The sequence below is a fragment of the Cupressus sempervirens genome, chromosome 9, assembly GCF_028749045.1.
Source record: "Cupressus sempervirens isolate cs-2001-9-10 chromosome 9, ASM2874904v1, whole genome shotgun sequence".
Taxonomy (NCBI): domain Eukaryota; kingdom Viridiplantae; phylum Streptophyta; class Pinopsida; order Cupressales; family Cupressaceae; genus Cupressus; species Cupressus sempervirens.
In genome coordinates this window covers 399,254,541-399,275,697 of record NC_143126.1, presented here as the reverse complement: position 1 = coordinate 399,275,697, position 21,157 = coordinate 399,254,541, and the positions used below count along the sequence as shown (strand labels likewise).

The window sequence follows — 21,157 nt, the reverse complement described above, 5'->3', positions numbered from 1 at the left end:
CTCTCAAGGATATGTGGAATTGGGTCAAAGATAAGATCCTCTATAAACTTAATAAATGGAATCATAAGACTCTCTCTTACTAGAAGGGTTCAAGTCTATGAAAAAATTCTTTCCTCCTACAGCATTTACTACTCCTTTGCTTGGATGTTTAGCAACTACCAGATTTATGAAGTTCAAAAAGCCATCTGCAGCTTCCTTTGGTCGGATGGTAGAAGCAATAGAAAATCCCATCTTGTGAAATGGAATTGGTATCATCTTGACAAAAGAGCTAGTGTCTTGGGCTTAAAGATCTTAGACTCCAAGGAATTGCTCTTGCCTCCAAATGGATCTTTCAGGGTTTGGAGGGTGACGAGCCCTAGAAAGTCCTTATCAGGAATAATATACAATGTGGGGCCCCTAAGCATGCCAAATCCTAGAAGGATCTCCCCTTCTACGACTTGGTGGCTGGCCGATTTGCTGTTTTTGTTCAAGGGACCTCGATCTTTAGATCCATTTGGAAGGCGTGGGAAATTGTTCGAAATTACATTGATAACACTTGCTTTGATCACCAATATTCCATTCAGGGGGAACGTTCTATTTGGTGGAACCTCACCAATCTGGATAAGCCTCTTGCTCTTACTAAAGGTTGCTCTGCAAGAGCCTGGAATTCTAAGGGGATTAAATGTATTATGGATATTATGGAATAGGATACTCTTATAAGTTGGCATAATCTTTCTACCAAGTTTGGCCTTCCTAACTTTCAAATCAGAACTTATAATCTTATCAAGAATGCTTGCACTTCTTTAAATCTCCCTAGAGATACTGATATTGATTCACATAGATACCTATCCTTCAGATGGAAAGATGGGACCCTGCTGACAAAAATTAAAGCGAAAGACATATATAATCTCCTTAATTCTGATAATTCTATTATTGATCATGTTAATAAAATTTGGTATTGCAACTTCAGCACTACTAATTGGCAGAAATCCTTTGATAAATTATGTAAGTCTCCTATTCCGCCTAAGGTTAAGTGTTTTAAATGGCAGCTCCTTCTTGACAAGCTTCCTGTTAGAAATCATTCTGCTGATTTTGACACTTGTTCTATTTGCAGAGTTCCTAAAACCATGAGGCATATTTTCTTTGACTGTACTTTTGCTAAAGAAATCTAGTTAATGTTTGGTTTTTCTATTACCAAAAATGTTTACATTATTGATATCATTACTGGTTTTATACATGGTCTAAAAAAAGATTCTAACCTTTTCTGGCATATTTTTTCATCTTTCATTCTTTGGTTCATTTGGAAATGTAGAAATGAAGCTAAATTTCAAGGCATAGACAGAAGTCTTACTGGGTTTTATAGAAAACTCACCCGTTTTAAAATTGCTTCTCAGGTGTGTTGCATCATGAATTTAGAACGTGATAGGCTGATGAGATTCCTTAAGGATGGGCACGTTGAGATGTTCATTTACGAGATGAAATATGGATATGAGATGGCTAATATATTAGAAGACAAAAATGCCTTTGATAGAGCCTTGGGCAGATTGGCTAAAGAGGTTAGACACATTGGTACTCCTTATGATAAGTTGGATATGTATGCTCAGTGCTTGGAACGGAAAAAAGTTATTTGGATGGAAGGAGCGCAAGGATGGACGACCTGGTTGGAGGACCGTGATGATGTTCTTACTTAGCATTTGCAGCTGTGCCTATCTTTTTGTATTATTTTGTTGCATATCATGAGATCTTGATACTTTAATTCCCTTGGGCTAGCTCTTTGCCCTTGGGCTTCTGTTGTATTTTTTGATACTTTTTACTCCCTCAATGATTAATATAAAAAAAATTGCATAAAGCTTATGCATGAAATTAAAATATAATAAATTAATTAAAGAGAGAGCAAGCAATTATTTAATAAAGTTTATTTTAATTAAATTGCATAAAGCTTATGCATGACATTAAAATATAATAAATTAATTAAAGAGAGAGTAATCAATTATTTAATAAATTTTATTTTAATTAAATTGAATAAAGCATATGCATGAAATTAAAATATAATAAATTAAATTAAAGAGAGAAAGCTAATTAATTTAATAAAAATATTTAAATTAAATATTTAAAAGTTTGTGCATAAAAAGGTAAAAGATAACAAGTAATAAACAGTAATTGATCAGCGAGTTCCCTCGCATGATTGCACAATTAGAGCCCCAAATTAAGGGAGAACTCTTTATCATAGATTGCCTGATTGCACAATCAGAGCCCCAAATTAAGGGAGAACCCTTTATCAGAGATCTAGAGCTCATTATACAATTACACAGGTTTTGAAGGAGGAATTTTGAAGAAGGAAGTTTTTAGAGAAAGGGGATTATTTTTCGTACTTCATGTGATTGTTGTTTTAGCATCAGATCCAGGTACGATCTCATGGTTTATTTGTAAAATGGTTTTCTGTCCTTTGAATTCCTTTCTTCTCCGTGTCTGTTCTATTCTTGTTTTTAGAATTCTTCTGGGTTGAGATCCTTGTTTTGCATATTTATTGTTCTTCATTTTCCGGAACTTCTATAAGCAATTTAATAATTGAAAACCTTGTGTGGATTTGGTTGTTCATCGTTCTCAGGAAACATCTGTATACAAATTGGAAACTAAAAAACCCTCGTGTTAAGATTCATTGTTCTCTGCTCTTGAATACAACTGTGAAAGAGTTAAATTGAAACCCTTATTGTTAAATTGAGGTTTTGTATATGGAATTATTAAATTAGGTTTTGGGTTCTGAAAAAAAAAATAGTTTTATAAAATTTGACTATTGGTTCGGATTTCTATATCAGGGCTATTTTGAGAAAGTTTCTATTTTTAGCAGGTTTCTATTTTTAGAAAGTTTCTATTTTTAGCAAGTTTCTATTTTTAGAGTCTATTTTTAGTAGGATTTTATTTTTAGAAAGTCTATTTTTAGTAGGTTTCTATTTTTAGAAAGTCTCTATTTTTAGCAAGTTTCTATTTTTAGAAAGTCTCTATCTTTAGCAAGTTTCTATTTTAGAAAGTCTATTTTTAGCGGGTTTCTATTTTGGGAAAGTTTCTATTTTTAGCGGGTTTCTATTTTGGAATTGTTTTTATTTTTAGCAGGTTTATTTTTTGGAAAGATTATGTTTTTAGTAGATTTCCATTTTGGAAAGTTTATATTTTTAGCAGGTTTCTATTTTTGGAAGTTTCTATTTTTAGTTGATTTCTTTTTTGGGAAATTTTTTCCAAAATTTAATTAATTTAAAATTATTATGGTAATAATTGATAATTATTATTATAAATAATTTTAATAAGTATTGTTAAAATTTAAAATTTAATTATTTGAAAATTTGATTTATTACTTTATTATTTAAATATAATTCTAAAATAAATTAAAAATCAAAGAAATTAATTGGGAGAATTAATGTTTTATTTTATAAACTTGGATGTGTTTATATGGTTCAGATATATGAAAATAATTTGTAAAACTAGGGAAATTTTAGTATTTGAAAACCTTAGTAATTATAATACTTTGAAAAAATGAGAACTAAAACCCTAGTTTTGAACATCAAATCTTGTGTTTGTTTGATAACAAATTGAACTATGAAACTATGTTTAAATAACTTTATATGAATTAGTTGAATTGTCTCGGATTCTAGTGAACTAGAGAAAACCTTAGTGAATCTAGTAACTAGAGAAATTGGAAATTGAAACTCTAATGGAAATCAAAAACATTAACTATAATATTTGAAAATGAAAATGAAAACTTAAAAACCTATAGTGAAAACTTGTGTGTTTTCCAAAACAGAATGAATTATGAATGTTACTTTTGTATGTACTCTTTGTATGATGTGTGATTTTACTATTGGGTGTCAGGGTTTGACTTAGCTTTGACCAATCAGGTTGTATTACCAGAGGCTTGGGATTTTTGTCTGTGATGTCATGATGATACGTTGTATACGATCTTTTATACTCAACCATAGTAATGTGTCTTGTATGCTCTATGAGGTGTTTTGATCTATCGATTGTTATTGCTTTCCGGTGTTCTTGTGTGAAACTGAGGTAAATGGTGTGACCTATCTGATATAACCTTTGAGTCTTCAATCAGTTGTATTTGGATTGCTTTCCAGTCGCTTTTATAGGACTGAGGTGTTTGTATGATTGTTTCTTGGTGATGTCATGTTGTGACATAATTGACTTAACCATTTTGAGTCTTTGATCAGTATTTTTGAGATGCTTTCCAGTTGCTCGTAGAGAACTAATGTGTTATTGTGAATTATCTTTTGATGATTTCCAGTCACTTGTATAGGACTGAGGTGAAATTTGTGATTCTTTGATTTATACTTTTATGAGCCTAAGGGAAGTTATCTATATGTGATGTTGAGAAGTGGCTTGCAATGGAGGCTAAGGCCCTAAGTGGCTACTAGGGTAACCCATTGTAAGTTGTTTAATAAGTGAAAACACTACACTAAATGGGAATAAAATGAACCTAATAAGAGTCTTTGTATGTTCTTGCCCATGCCTCGAGTGCTAGTAGAAACTAGGATGGGAGTAGAGAGAACGCTTAGTTGCGACCATGCATCGTTAGTATGCCTTGTCAGTACGAGAGGATACTAGTGCCGCATAGGGATCACTAGGGGGTCGAGGTCCTGAGAGATTACCAGGGTAACTCTAGCGTGATTCGTGCGATAACACTTGCCCACTTACATAGTAGGTTCCCTACGTGTCTTTGTGTGCCTCTAGGTTTAGATGTTGAGTTATTATTGGAGCCTTTGAGTTAGATTACTTTTAGGGTTTCCTAGACTTAGAGATTACTTTTGATTTTTGGATTGATATTCTGTTTGAGACTTGAGACTATCTCCTTAGCGCGGTGGGAGTGGGCCTTTTTGGGTTAACACGCGGTCGGGTGGTAGTGCTTTTTACTCTTACTATTGAGATTCATCCGTTGTTGCCGTGGCTAGAGTTCCTTGTCTGCATTTCTTTTCATTCTATCCTTGTGTACTATGATGGCTGGTTGTATCTTTATGATGGATGGTTTCATTTATTGTATTGTACTTTGTATCATGGATCTGAAAAGGATGACGTAATGTAGTTTTATAAATGTATACTCTTTTACCCTTTCATACCCTATGATATGTATAGTGGATGATTGAGCATTCCAAATTTTATTGCCAAGTGGCATTCGAAACAAATGTATATTATTTAAATGGACTTTGGACTTTTAATTTTTCTTTCATGTGGATGTGTTATTTATTAGACTTAGAATTAATTAAAAATTAAATGTGACTCAACGCCTTCGGATCCTTAAGGAATGTAATCTATTATGTTTTCTTATGTATGATTGTATGTTATTGCTTCCGCTACTTTATGTTTGACGTGTATGTTATTCTTTCTTTTTTTTTTAAATGTTGGACAAACTTAATCAAAACTTTAGGTTAATTCTTTTGGATCCCTTGGCGGGGCATTACATTGTTCTTGGTCTTTATAGGGAAGAAAGATGTGGAGATTGGTGGCAGTTGGGAGAGAAATAGATGGCCAATACTTGAGCTATCATTCACAGCAAGAACAGGCCGTGTAGAATTGTTGGACATACTATCATCTCTTCATCAAACATGTTGGTGAACATATGCTAAGTGTCTTCCAAATAAGTGAATCTACAATCTGAAAACTCTTTTAATGGCTGACTGTTAAGGTATTAGAAAAGTATTTTATTTCACTCAGAGTCTATGTATTTTCCACTAGTTCGTAACTATTGTCTACTTTCATATTTGTACCTAGTTTATCTGTTTTATATGAGAACTTCAAGCATCTTAATTGGAACTGTTATCTTTTGTTAGTTTTTTATCAATTTAATTCTTGAAAGACACAGTAAAAACGTTGCCTTGTGTTCATCAAAATGTCTGCCTTTGAAATCAGTCCTTAACCAAGGCATGTTAGTTGAAATGCCGAAGCATTTGGGATTTACTATTTCCTAATCCATCTGGAAATTGAGATTGCTTTTGATTTACAAAAGTCTGACAGTATTTCTACACAATTAATTTGTGTCACAGGGACACATGAAAACTCAGAACAGACTTTGCAAGACAAATGTTTCACAAAATTTGTCCAAGACATATTAAATATTTAATGGAAAAATTTGTAGGGTATATTACACCTTAATATGCAAGAGTTGACTTCTTAAATGACGATGCAACTGGCTGCCTTACAGAGTCGGCCATCCACTAGGGGTTTATAACATTGCATTTCTTCTTATTGTTAACCTTTTAAATGTGTAGAATAGGCTAGCACAAAATTAGTCTTCTTTGTACGAAACTATTATTAAGAGCATAGATTACGTTTTTCGGTCTGATTCATGCTATGTCATGAGTAAAAACCAATGCTCCCAAACTCGGACTTAGCTTGGACTCGGCAAGGCCAACTCAACTTGTAATTTGGCAAAGACTCAGCAAAGTGAAAAAAAAAACTTGAAATTTACAGATTTTTTAAGATTTAAAACTTGTTTTATGGCCCTATTTTTGAATAAATCCTAAAGACACAAAAATATCATCAAATAGAAGATAATCTGATCACATACATGAATATTCATCGATCACACAAGTACAAACACAAATTAATACATCAATGACAATTTATAACAAATATATATCCAATATTATCAAACACAATGATAGGTATTTTATGCCGACAACATCATGCCCGCCCCCACCCCACAACCTCCCCCCCCCAAAAAAAAAATAGAAGTCATCTAGACAAAAAGTATATATCAAGAAATATCCAGGAAGACTAATGACAAGAGTGTAGATAATGAATTGTACTACGCAAACTCAGGGTTGTAGTGTACTTCAAAAATAAAATGGGAGTCTAGGGACAGCACCCCTAGTAGGGTCAAGGAGCAGCACCCCCAATGGGATCGAGGGAACCTCAACGAACCATGCAAAACACATAGTGTGCATCATTTCTTTGAAGATCAAAGAATCCAAAAATTGTATTGATAAAGCCCAAAAAGGCAATTTCCAAATCTCTTTCTACCAAACCTCTTACTTGACGAACAAAGCACAAGAACTCAAGGAATTGCAGCTGCCATATGGAAGGGTGGCATTCATGTAGCTTCTATTTGAAAATGTTATTGAAACTTGGTGATCCACTTGGATTCTAGACATGACTTGTCCATCTCAAATTGAATGTTTTTTGGGCTACAAGCAAGAATTTAGTCAAACAAAAAGTTTAATAAAGTACAATTTTGTTTTTGTTTTTATATTACACAACTCAAGCTTGTCGCCGGCCAAATCAACCAACTCAAACACGGCAAGTTAGATGGTGTCTTGCAACTCGGCAAGGCGCATGCCAGACTTGGCCAAGTCCAGGTTTTGTCATTTTGACCTGTTAAGCTTGACTCGACTCGTGACTCGTCTACATTGGCAACTCGTGACATGTTTGGGATCTTCCATATAAACTATCAACCAAATTGTATACTTGTAACAATGAAGACCAATAATCATGGCAAACCTTACACTCTTTGACTACTCTTAATTTTTAATACTCCATGCCACCACAAAGAATGCAACATCGACACTAAATTATTTTTGACCAAATTTAATCTATTAAAATATTACAATCTTTGCTTTCTTAAATACAACTACAACACCATTGATTTACCATAACTTGGTATCAAAGCAGGTTGATGGGATTTCATAAAGTTTGGCGAACTTTTTAAGGAAAAATCGAGCCTCTTTTGATTTGGAATTTTTTCAAAAAATTTGTTTTCCGATTTTCAGAAATAAAAAAAATTAAGAGGTATTTTATGAAACTTTTGTGGCTCGTCTTTGAAGATTTTTTCTGAAAATTGCAATACCGGTTAAGGCTTTTGATCCCACAATTTCTTGGTTGCAGTTTTTTAGGGTTGCAAGTACTTGCATGTGCTGATTTACCATGCAGAGTCTTGTGTTTTGCAGCCCTTAAAACATTATGGTGGGTTTTCATAATTTTTTCCCTTTAAAGATTTTATGATGGATTTTCATAATTTGTTTCCTTGAAAAACTTTTTGCATCTGTAATTCGCAAAGTTGTGTCGAATTCCTTTGTGGGTTTATAATTTATTCCTCAAAAATTATCTGATGGGTTTTACCCATTTCCAAAAACCGATGCTTTGTATTGTCTGGTTTTGATTGATTTTTTACCTCAAAAATCATGTTGGGTTTTGATTGATTTTTCAGCTCAAAATTTGTGTTCGGTTTTTTTCAAATTTTCTCCTAAAAAATTGTGTCTTCTTTCAATTTGTTTTGGGGCATCATGATCATTTGCAAAGTTTCAATGGTTTGTCAATTTTTCCTTTAAATTGTGTTAGTTGTTCTCTGTGTTTGTCTTTGTCTCCAGGGAAGAGAAGCTTTGTTATCCAACATGAGATTGGATATTTTTTATGATTTCTCGTTAGATGTTTTGTTGATTCTCGTAGGGTTATTGGTAGACTCATCAAAGTGGCAAAGCCAGTGGCAAGCTCGTCTCTTGTTGCAAAGCATTTCTTTCATGGGTCAATTTTGGTTTCTTGGTGCTTAACATTTTGTAGATCCAAGGAGGGTCTCAGCAGCTGCAGAATGTTCTGTAGAATTTGTGACCAAAGGACAATAGTTAGATAAAGGCCATTAAGGGACGCTATTGAAATATTATAATTTTTCTTTAATAGTCATCTTAATCTTTAGTTTATTAGGTAGTTTCTATTTCTGTCTTTAGATCACGATTGTCTCTTTTAGAAACATCGCATTTGTAAATCTATATAAGGAGATTTCATCTCCTTTATTTAATACAACTACAACAATATCGATTTACCATAACATAATCAAGTAAATAGAGAATTGACTAATACATGATTCCTCCTTATTGTCCATCAGTCTATTTGCAATTGGTTGATATGTGTTGGAAATATAGTCTTTGTTTAATTTATCTTCAATTGAGCCCATTGTCTTTAGTAAATGTATTATATTATAATTTGTTTATTTGTTTGTTTATTTATTTATCTTTTTATTTTTATTTTATTATTATTGATCATTAAATCCTATTCCAGAAAGGGGACATCACAAAAGGTATCAAAGAAGACATGGAACACATCGCCAAACAACAAAAATGTGTCATCACCTTTAGATATGTTGTCCTGCATTTTGTCACCACAAAATGTAGGTAACACTATAGAACTTTTTCAACTTAGTTTCACATTTCTCTGAGTTTAGTTCATTATTTAAGTGGATAACATTGATCAAACAATCAACCCCAATCTACGCAATGAACTCTTTTATTGAAGGCTTCCGTCAAGTCTTTTCCGATTTTCATTTTCTTAAGCCCATGCTTAGTTTTTGAAACCTCCAACGTTCTTTTTCTTGTTTTTGAGTGTGTATTTGTTCATTTTTGGCCTTTTGGTTTTGCTCAAACCCTTGCTTTTGATTTTTTCTTTCATTTTGTATATCTTAGGACTTAAATTGGGCTTGGCAGTCAAAAGATATGACCATTTTAGTGCCCAAAAAATAGACTCTCTAGATGCAATTGCATAATTTAAAGCATCATGTTATATTTTAATGGTGATATTCACTTTTTGAAAAATATAACATAAATTCAATTTATGTTTTTAAGTTACTTTATTACTTGAGTGACTAAAGAGCACTTTATGTTATATTTTCATGTTGAGTTGCTTTTTAAATTTTTCACATAAGCGACTTTATTAACCATATAGTTTGATTTATATTTTGAGTTACTTTATGTTTTAATTCAAAACATCTAAATTAATATTACTTTTTGAATGATATTTGCACATAATATATCAAACTATATAGTGTAAATATTATTTTTGACCCAATTAAGTGATAATTCCTCAAAAATCAATTAAACATGTGCTTAATTGATTGCTTATGTTGTGCAAATGCATATTTCAAACTCATTTACATGTTTACATATAAAGGGCCTCCAAGAGTGGGATTTTCACTAGAAATGCATGTAATGGACTTCCTAAAGTTCACTTTGCATAAAAAACTTCCTTTACATGCAATTGCATCTCAAGAGTGTGATTTGTACTATAAAGTCATTTTTATGGACTTAGACAAATAAAAGCATAATTTTTCTAAATATGCAATAAGGGTCCAAGAGTTTGATTTGCATTGTTTTCTCATGTTGCAAGTTTTAAATCATGTAATGAGGCCTTGAGAGTGCAATTTGCCTCTTGCCTTCATATACATGTATTTTAAAACATGCAAAACCACTCCAACAGTGTGATTTGCATAAAAAGACCAAGTCTCGTGCATTTTAAAACATGTAAAGACTCCCCAAGAATGAGTTTGGATATTCCATCACATGTATTTGCAACTTGAGACCACGATTTTGCCTCCAAGAGCAAAAACGTCCATGTTCTTTTAGAAGAAATGCTCAGATCTGCCCATTTTATGACTCAAAATCCATGTAGCTAGGGTCATTTTAGTTGCCTTGTGCCTTCTCATGCCTTAGGAGTTGCATTCCCTTGCAAAAACGTCATATTTCATTATATTTTGAGGGTACGTTTTAGCAACAACCACCTAGATTTGGTATTTTCCAACCCATGTTTTGGGTCTAAGGGGGCTCGTTTTGGAGTTTTGGTTCATATCGTTGCTATTGGTGATCGCATTTTTACATTCCAATGCTGAAATCGATTCATGTTATGACATGCTGAGACCACGTTTTTAGAAAAAGAAACGTCTAAATACTTGGTATTTTCAAAAAACGTCTTGCATTTTGGGGACTGAAAGGCACGTGTTTGGCATATCCTTGCAAAAATGCCTCATTGATTGCTCATTAATAGCCATCATTTGCAAGTGTTGAGGAAGCCAACATAGTTGGTTGAAGGTTCAAATTTGGAGAAGAAACACTTTTCAAACCTATTAATCTTCCACTTTTGGCTCAATGATCACCAAGTAAGTTGAAGTTTTCAATCTTTGTTATTTCCATGCATATTTTGGTTCATCCTTGCACATTTGTCCAAATATATGCCATATATTTCGCAGATCCTCTTTAAATAAGATGCAAAACCTTCATTTTTGAGTGTTTGGAATTTCCCCAAATTCTAAATTTGAATTTGCATAAGAGAACAACTTGTTTTTTGACATCACTGGGTGACAAACCAAAGGTTTTGTTTTTTTTGTCCTTGGTTTTTGTTTGTTGTTTGATTACTATTTTGTTTTACAAAAAGCTTAAGATTCTTTCCCACGAATCCACAATCATTCTTCACCATTCCACTTTCCACCTTTTCATGCAAGTGCATACACCATTTCATATTCCACCAACACATGCCAAAGCACATTGCATCTTTTTTCAATATACGCAAATTCATTCATTTCATTTATATGTAATCTCATTCTCTGTCCACATTTACATATAATTACCTCCATAGCCACTTACATGTAATTCCACCCACCAAACCTAATTACATGTTTACGTCAAGTCATGATTACATGTAAATCACTTTACATGTAATTACATGCAGAGAATCTGATTTTGGTACAAGGTCACTCATTTAATACCAAAGTCATCCTTTGCACATTACTTCATTCATCTAGCTCACATCCTTGAAGCATTCAAGCTCGTCCTTACCCATGTGCATTCCATCTTCCTAAGTTCCATTTTCGCCCACTACATGTACTTTCCATATCTCATTCAAGTCGTTCCATAAGTTGCATGAGTATTTTATCAATACTCCGAACCCATCATTTTTCAGAAATTCATCTTTGCCAATATCCTCATGGAGTCCATATCTTTCGATGATGTATTCACCCTTTGGAATTTTCATGTTGAAGCATAACATATGCCTTCATGTTCGAAATCCAAAGGAAAGATCAAGTACCAGTACGACAAAGAGTTAGCCCATTTGACTACATCTTAGGTTTCATCGCCTCTAGATCAAGTTTCTAACATAGAGATTGGACACATTGATATGGTTGACTTCTTACAAAGCATGGAAACTCCTTCAAATAAAGAGATGAGACACATCAAAAGAGGTAACATCCATTTGGTGTCCACTTTCCGTATGGCTTCCATAGAATTCATCTTAGGATGTGCTCAGCATTTCAATCCTAACTTCAAAACAATCAAGGATGCAAATGGTAACATCGTCATCAATATGGATCCTGAGGTTATTGAATAGATCTTTCGACTTCCTTAGAGCTCAGAATGTGTAGATTTGTCAAAAGAAACATCTTTGGAGTCATGAGAAGAAGGCAGATTATCAGAAGAATATAAATGCATATGGGTTGGAAGTCAAAAGAAATAATTTTTCAAGATGGCCAAAGACCATCCACAGATCTAACTTCAAGCCAGAGTGCAAAGATTTGATAACTCTTCTTAGTAGGGTATGTGGTTTCAAAGAGTCTAGTGACTTTGAGCTCTGGACATACAAGTTCATGATTCAAATCTTTGATAATGATGAACCAATATTCCAGGAAGAGGTTATCAATACATCATTTTATGAGCAGCAATGTGGGAACATTAGGACCATTTGACATGAACTCTTACCTAGTTTACATTGTTGTGTCTATGGGATCCTTCTCAAGACTTTCCACCAAAGGGATCGGCTTCAAATTCCAATTTGGAGCCATTATGATCAAATCACATTGACACAGAGCAAGTACCACTCAAGCAGAGTCCAAGATGCATTTTTTGGACATTTCAGGTGTCGGTTGAATAAACAACTGATAATCAAGAGAGTATCAGATTAAGCTTGGAATAGGGTAAATCAATTTAGTGCTATCTTTTGCAGTTTTGAACTTTCACTTATTTAAGAGCTGATTATTTCAAAGGAGAACCATATACCCTGCCAAGATATGCCACTAATAAAATCATTATGATGGAGTTGGCAAGACAACTCATAGAAGTGCAGACATACCAAAAATGCTCAACACAGGCCACGATTCGGTATCACTAAACCCAAGCGCTTGGTGATTGGTCAATATATGATCAATTCAATCTACAAGGCGAAAAATATGGAGGAAGTTCAAAGCTAGGTATGATTTTGATTACCGAGGAATGAACTCAAAGACCAAAAGAGCATTCACCCATGTTCATCATATAGAGGACATATGGATCAATTTGGGCACAGAGCTGGATATCATGAAGATGGATTATTACAAGCTCACGTTGCAACAAATCATTGATCTTAACATGATTGAGATCCCACCCAATTTTCATGTTCAAGATGATAATAACATTCTTGATCCAGAATACTATTGGGCTGGTTTTGATAAGTAGTATTATTTTCCCATGCAGTGGCAATAGAAATAAAGCACTTCTATCATTGATAGATTTCAATTCACCTTGGATAATACGAACAAGTGGCTGAAAATCAATTGCCTCAAGAGAATATATCCTAAGCTCGGAATAAGTTGTGATAGTTTTGGACCAATTGGGAAGACAACTCGGGTAGAGATTTCAAGCAAAGATGGTGCATCTTCCTTAGTTCGAGCTAAACTTCTCAAGTTTAAGCTTAAAGGCAAAAAGAGACCAAAATCAGTTCAAAAATCCTCTCAAGCGCCTATGCAAGCTCAAGAGTCTGAGCAAGAATCTGACGAGGAATCCGAAGAAGAGTCCTATGAGGAAGATGAAGAGGAAGGAGAGATGATCATCTCTCCTCCACGTCCGACAAACACTCCAGGTCCATCCATTCAAGAAACACCTTTTTTGGATGATATAGACAATGACATGGATTCATTCTCCACAGTTGTTACATCTACCATCTCCGTCTCAGAGGTGAACATGTCCACATTCCCTATCTCTTTAGCGGCCCCTCCTATTCTTATACCTGAAAAGTATGAAAAGTTGGGAAATGTTTGAAGATTTCCCCACTCTCATAGAGGGTCAAGTTTCCAAACTTGATACTTCAATGTCTGGTTTTAATTTGTTCACGACAAAATCTTCTAATCAAGCACCTATGAATTCAGCCATGCAGATTGAAGCATGCATTGTCACAACGGAGATAAAATTAGGATCAATGTTTGTACTGGCCATTGTCCATGTTTCATCAATTGAAGGTTTCAGTTTTCCTACACAGTTAGGTAACATCAATATGAAAAGAAGAAAGGTTGTTGTACCTCCAGATAATCTTCCTGTCAAGAAAAATAAGTCTACATCATTGAAGGATAAGATTGTTTCAAGGATTGTGGTAGATTTTGAAAAGACTAAGTATGCAAAGATTGTTGAACCTTTGGTAGATAAACTAGGTGAAGAACTCAACCGTTTAGATAACAAGTTTACTAAAATTGAACTTGGTAAACAATCACGGCAGAGTTGTCTATAGGATGCTCAAGATGCACTTGCCAATGTGTCAAAAAGCAACCATGAGTTGTGGGACAAGAAGAATCAGCTTAAGCAAGGAGTCGCTCATCTCAACAAGATCATTCACTAGTAGCCTTCACAACACCTAGGCACCACATCTCAAACACCTCAAGAAAAATGAATCACTGAAGCAACAAAGACTTGGTCTGGAGAGGTTGCCTCTGAAAGAGTTCAAGCCATCAAGGATGCGGTCAAAGTTCTTGAACATATCTGAGGCATTGAAAAGATGTTACATGACCTAATTGATTCTTTGAATCAAGAAGTTGATATCTTGAAAGAAATCCTAGGTGATTGGAATCAAATAGGAATGTTGATCTGGACGGCATGGTTGTATGTGAAATCATCCATCTTTTGAAACGTTTTACAGATATCAAGGACTCATGGGTCACAAAGAAGAGCCACTCAGAAAGATTCTGATAAAGTTGCAAGCAACTTTAGAAGACTGTCAATCAATCAAAATAGAGATCGTGTAATTTGGAACAAATGGGATGTAATGTCCTTACAAAACATGACAACCTAGTCACAGAGTTGGAGATGATTTCAAAGTATATGTTGATCTTGATTCTAAAGAATTTGGATTGTGCACGATGAATAGATTTGTTGCATACAAGTCAATAGCAACACATCTATGGGATTCTCTTTCACCAAATGAAAAGGTTGTGAAATCAGCCTATGCCAATACAATAAGAATTGAAGCAATATCATAAAACAATGGAAATCTTAAATCTTCCTGTAGTACATAATTGTATCCCAAGTACAAGGCCCTTCAAAGCAATACCTAAGACTGTTTCATCTTTTTTCCATCTTCTACTTTCTTTAGTTTTCATGTTTGTAGATTGGAGAGAATGAATTGCATGAAGTTATGTAATTACATGTAATTCGATTGCATGTCCTTATGACATGTAATCCAATAATTTCTCTCGCCTAGTTAGACCAAGTCAAAGTTGGTTGAGTTGCTCCCACTTTTTCCTCCACTTTTCTCTCAACTCCTTTGCCTATATAAAAGAGTGTTCTCTCGTTGTAAAAATCATCTTTATTTTGTATGCAAGAAAGCTTTTAAGAAATTGTGCAAGCATAACTTTAATTATGTAGTACTATTTTGGACAAAATGTGAATACAAAGAAACAATTGGAGCTGAACTTTGATTGAGAGCAATTGTGATTAGTGCAAATTGGAAGCTTTGACTATGATTTGCATTTGTCATCTTTGGTTCATGCTACTGATGTTTGATCTAAATAATTGAGCATAAAAGAGTTAAGAAACAGTTAGATTGGAAGCTTTGCCTAGAAGCAACGATAGCAATATATAGACTAGAAGCTTTCATTGTAGCTTATATTACTTTCTTAATTCATAAAAATAGTTAGAATTCTTTACTTTTGGACGTCTTTGAGCCGCAATAGTAAAGGTTAATCTTATAGAATAGGTTAAGACCAAACTTAGTGCCAAACCGGTATGCTTTCAACTTGTCTTTGAGTTAGTGTTGGTTTACTAGTATCACTGTTTCCAGCTTTAGATAGAAGTGTAGTTAGAGATTTCATCTTGCCCATTACTCACTCTGCAAGTAAGTGGTTTCTTTCTTGAAAGTTAAGAGGAAAGAATATTGGTAATACCCCTTTCAAAATCTCTTTAACTTCTTGCTTACCTTGAGCTGATCCAAGGAACGGTGAGAAGGGGGAGCCTTCCCTTAAGGTAGGAGAGACTTTGTCTCATACACTATGGCTGGTCATCCTATTTTGGGACTGGATTTTCACAAAATTGTCAGTTGCAAAATGTCCACCCAACAAGATAATCCACCACCTTCGGAAAATTGACCAGCAGATAAAGTATTCTTAGTTGAGGCAGCACTATGAAGTTGGTTTAGATCACGCAACACAAACCAACATTCTGAATTGCAATGCCATGAATTTCAAATAGCAGCTGATATTTTCATAAGAAGAAAAACAATGCATAGAAGTTGATAGAAGTTAGAACCAAGAAAATTCTCCTCTGATGGTATATGAACATGTTCCGGCAGTTAGATACAATCAAACTTTGCATTTGAAAGTTAACTTTCCACCTAGGCTCAAGAGCTATGAAGAACATGATGATAGATTCCCCACAATATCTACATGACTAATAGTTCTTCCTCTACTACATAAAATTGTCTCAGAAGTTTACAATCCCATGTTTTCCAGTTCTTTCACCTTTTCAGTTGTCTTCTTGAACGTGGCTTAAAACCCAATCCTATCCACCATTGTCCAGTCGCATGCCTTTCTCACATAGCACTCAGACACGGAATCTGCTCTGCTGAAATGTGAAATGAAACCACAGTCTATGTGTAATGCCAATATTGTTTGGGAAATTTCCATCTTTTGGGCATTGAAGTACTTTCAATCAAAGAAAGGTGGCAAAACAGTTCAATAGCACAGACCACATGGTAAAAAAGTAAAACAACTCTTACACTACTTTCTATGCAGATATATAGAAGTAGATTTTTACAATATATGTGGGTTTTTTTAAATTCTTTTACATCCCCTCTCCAATCCAATTCTTTTATTGCTTCCATGAATGCATACAATTAATAGTTACCAAAACTACATTTATAACCGGAATTAACCATCAAGTTTGCTATGCATTTTCTTTTTACTGATGTTCACATGGTAACTGTCGATTCTTTCTAGAATAAACCTCAGAGAGTCCCTTCTTACTTAAAATATTCCATTAATAAATCTTGTAGTTTAGTTTCCACAAAGTAATATGTACTACAGATAAAAATATAGTTCACTTGGGTAAAAATAAATATTAAAACCACATGACATGCAACAATGTCTGTTTCATGACAACATATACCACATAAGATCTTAATCTACATATCTGACATGGAAGAAAAGTGACAAGGCATACCTGACTGACTTGGATCACCATATACTTCGACGAAGTCCCCAGCACACATTGAGAACCCTTCCATAATTCCTGCACTGCTCAGAGAATCCAGAGCATAAAGTAAATCTTTATACAATTTGATTTTTGGTTCATCAATATCGATCTTTTTAAATGAAAACCACATGCTTATTACCCATGCGAGACCTTAAGATGCATTAGGTATTAAATAAATACACCTTGTGGTTATTCCCAACACAGACTATAATTCAATGAACTTTTTGGATGCTGAAGATGATCCATAAAGAGTGGATATGATCAAATAAAGCCTACATGAGAATTTGGGAGAAAGCCAAGCATCCTCATCTTAGCATAGATAGAGATGAAATAAAGATAAATTTATTGAAGTCCAACAAGAGACCACAAACGGGTCAAAGCAACTGAGGGGACAACAAAAGCAGAACCAACAACAGGACCACCAAACGGTGACCAGAAATCAACCAGAAGAAGAAGAGAGGGGAAGATCAAGAAGAAACCCTGACAACCCAAGGAGTGGAAAGGGTTAAAATGCAACCCTGCCACACCAAGCAACACTAGGAAGCCAAAGAGACTGAGGAGAACCTCCAAATAGAGGGGTACACTGTAGAAGTGGTAGTGGTAGTGGAGTGATGAAACTGTCCTGCTGCCTCTAAAGGTGTCTCGAACTGGAAGGGGGCAGGATCTAGATCTCTGGCTGTGTAAATAGTATCTTCGCAGTCTCACAGATCTACGCTGAGAAGGTGAGTCCAAGTGTCTTATAGTATCGTGAAGCATCCCCAGGAAGAAAGAGGCAATGAGATGATCTGATAAAGGACACTGGGGGCGCTGGGAAGAATGGCAATGAAAGCCAATGTAAAAGATTAAAAAAATAAAAGAAAGCCAATCATGCGGTTCCAGGAACTGCAATGGCAGTGCAAGAAAGTTGCCACCAAGGACTATTGCATGAAAATATCAATGTAAAGATCAACTAGTAAGAAGGCTACTTCAGAAATGGAAAACATGAAGAGCAGCAATGGTGAGGATGTTCTAACATTTGATAATGTATACCAGAACTTGTTTCAAAAGTCATCTATAATAACTCAAGGAAGTTGTGAAGACTTGAAACTGTCTTCTGTCATGGTAACATAATATAGTATTATGATTTACATTCACCTAAAAAATTTGTTAAACATAGCTGGCAATTAATATCTATTATTTTGTACTTGGGAAAATATAACTGAGCAATCCTTGTTTTTTTGGTTATGTAAGGCACAACAAAATCACAGAATTTATATTGAGTATATGAAGACTTACATAGCTCAGGATATTGTATATCCAGTTTTACAATCCATACAGAAATGTCTATATCAGATCATATTTTCAGTCAATACTAAAAAGGTCTATTAAGCCACATCCATATGCCCTTCATTATGTACATTGCCAAAAACCATTAGCCTTTGTAAAGTTGAAGGCCAAAGAACCGTGCTAGAAAGTCACAGTCAGGAAACTGGAAACAGCCAATGGCCCACCCTAGAGAAGTTGTCCGTGAATCTGGAAGAGAGTTGCCAAAGCACCATTAGACTCAAAACGGCCTTTCTGCCAAGATAAAGGAAATGCTGCACATAGAGGCCATAGTCGTAGACAGAAAGTGACTGACCAAGAACACTGAAAAAGATTCATACATTCTCAACTAGTACAGATTAAAATTTGCCAAAATAACTTCGATTTCTCCATCATACCTTTCAGGCTTCCTCATAGAAGTTGTCACCACAAAATAATTCCACAAGTTCATCTTACCACTAGAACTCATCCCAGTCACCAATGGTGACTCATTTACACAGATCTCTCAGAGTCCAGTTGGAGCAGTTATAAGAGACTCTAGCATGCCTGAGATGATGAGTGGCCATGAGAGATCTACTCAAATATTATCAAGGATGTTCATATGCAGATAAGTATTCTTATCTTTTACATTGATAAAGATGTTAAGTTTGTAGCTCCAGTCGGATTGATTCGACTATATATATATATATGGTTATTTATATTATTCTTAACATATTATTATTATCTTATGATAATTAACCATAGAGACATGTCTCCTTTCATATTTATAAGTCCTCAAATCTGCATTTGGAACACACTAATAACAATGGCAGTGTTATTACATTTGCAGAAAATGATCCTACAAAACTAACATGGTATCAGAGCATATTCAAACCCCTGGGAATAAGAACAACAGTCTAATATAAAATATACACTGAAAATTTTAATAATACAAATCATTAGACCTGCTACTCCATCCTACAGCAAAGATTTCAGCACCCCACTGGTCCACAATTGGTTTGGAGAAAGGGAAAGCAAAATTACTAAATTATTATCGAATAAATGAATGAATGACAGTACACACACCAGAGCCATCTGAAGTATATGGCAATAATTAAGAAGACATTGGAATTAATAAGGAGTGTATATCATCAAAGAAAGGAGTTATGGGAATCGCTAATGTTGATTATATGCGCAAGAGCCATCTGCGTGCCTGCCTGGATTAAATGACAAATTTAATATCAGTTGCCAAATTGTGGATTCAGTAGTTGTCCTATATACTCCAATAATAAAGATATCATTGTGTCTTCAGCATTCCACATGATCTCATATGCACTAGGTTTCACATTAATAAATACAATGATATTAAGGTCATCAAACCAGAAGATTGCAGTTCTGGATTTCTTAATAGCGATCAGTCTGGACAGCATGCATCTGTTCTATGAGATATACACTACAGAGGAAGTTTGTTTAATTCATGATGTATAAATTTGACAGAGCAAATGGACCACATAGGGAATATGGACGAGAAGATTGTAAAAAGGTGTAGGGAGAGGCATATCAGTAGACTCCTTCGAGAATTTATAAAAGATATTTGACTCCCATACTACTATAAATTTTCCTTGCAACATCATCCCAAAATGATGTTACAAATCTGGGGTGGGAGGTTCTTGTTCAGGCAATAGGAATGGAGAAATTCTGTGCCTTTGTGTTGTACTCTAGATGGGGTTTCCTCCAAATGCATGTTTTATTAGACTCTGCTTCCATAATGTAATGGAGATCTTATGGAAAAGGTTAATATATACCGAAAGGTGCAAATAAGAGAGATGGAAATAAATGATGATATATATATTGATTCAGCAATACCACAAAAAGGAAATAAGAAAGAAAATACTGAGCAGTACCACTCTATGGGAATATAAGATATAATTACATATATTTCTTGAACAGTTGGACAATCTTGCACAAAATTAAGTATTTGTAAATATTTAAATACATTTCAGGTATGTATAGAAACTCGAATCTCTTAACAAAAATGGAGAGATGACAATAATCTGTTCCAGAACCTTCGGAGGAGTGCTGGTGAAGATAGAAACAGTCTTCGAGTAGACATCGATCAAATCAGAGTATGTGTCATGGGAAATAGCATGGACATGGAATATATGAATCACTAAAATGGAAGATATATGCCATTTGTTAACTGTACAAACCTGACAATATATTTACTGTGGGCGTCAGTTTGGGAGGAGCCTTATTATAATTTAGAAATATAATTAATGGTAAAGAATATATATATGTTCCCTGGAGCTATAACATTGGAGGCTTCACAGCAAAGAACATGAATTATAGATGAATACAAGCCTCTAGAAATTAAATAACATGAGACTCACTGAACCATTGTTTCCATCACTCATAATATTTGTCAGCATGAGACAACATTCACACCAAGCTCATCTCAGTAAACTGGAGAGTGGGTTATCAAACTTCAAGGTGAAGGTCATGCAAGGAACCACATTAAGCTCAAATTCACACATTCATGATCATCAAACAAAATTTGATTTATATATAGACGATCAACATATATTCTTAAATGAACCAATGTAAGAATTAAGTGCATAGTTTGGATAAAGATGAAGTTTCATGTAATAAGGAATGGTTTC

At 34.5% G+C, this 21,157-nt stretch overlaps 1 protein-coding gene across 8 annotated transcripts in view; it reads right to left on the bottom strand.

Annotated features, from left to right (window-relative positions):
• The window catches only part of LOC149538940 (carnosine N-methyltransferase-like), a 197,141-nt gene that overhangs the window by 41,108 nt on the left and 134,876 nt on the right, over positions 1–21,157 (bottom strand). For 5 of the 8 annotated variants that reach the window (XR_016356144.1, XR_016356143.1, XR_016356142.1 and 2 more), the window contains one exon: positions 17,184–17,257. Coding sequence is in view for 2 of the 8 variants with exons in the window: in XM_089800332.1 (XP_089656458.1) it covers positions 17,184–17,257 (74 nt within the window). In the remaining 6 variants the exon portion in view is untranslated. Of the gene's footprint in view, positions 1–17,183; positions 17,258–18,491; positions 18,729–18,916; positions 19,065–21,157 lie in introns of those variants that run through there. The other 3 variants (XR_016356146.1, XR_016356145.1, XM_089800334.1) reach the window with 3 other exon arrangements.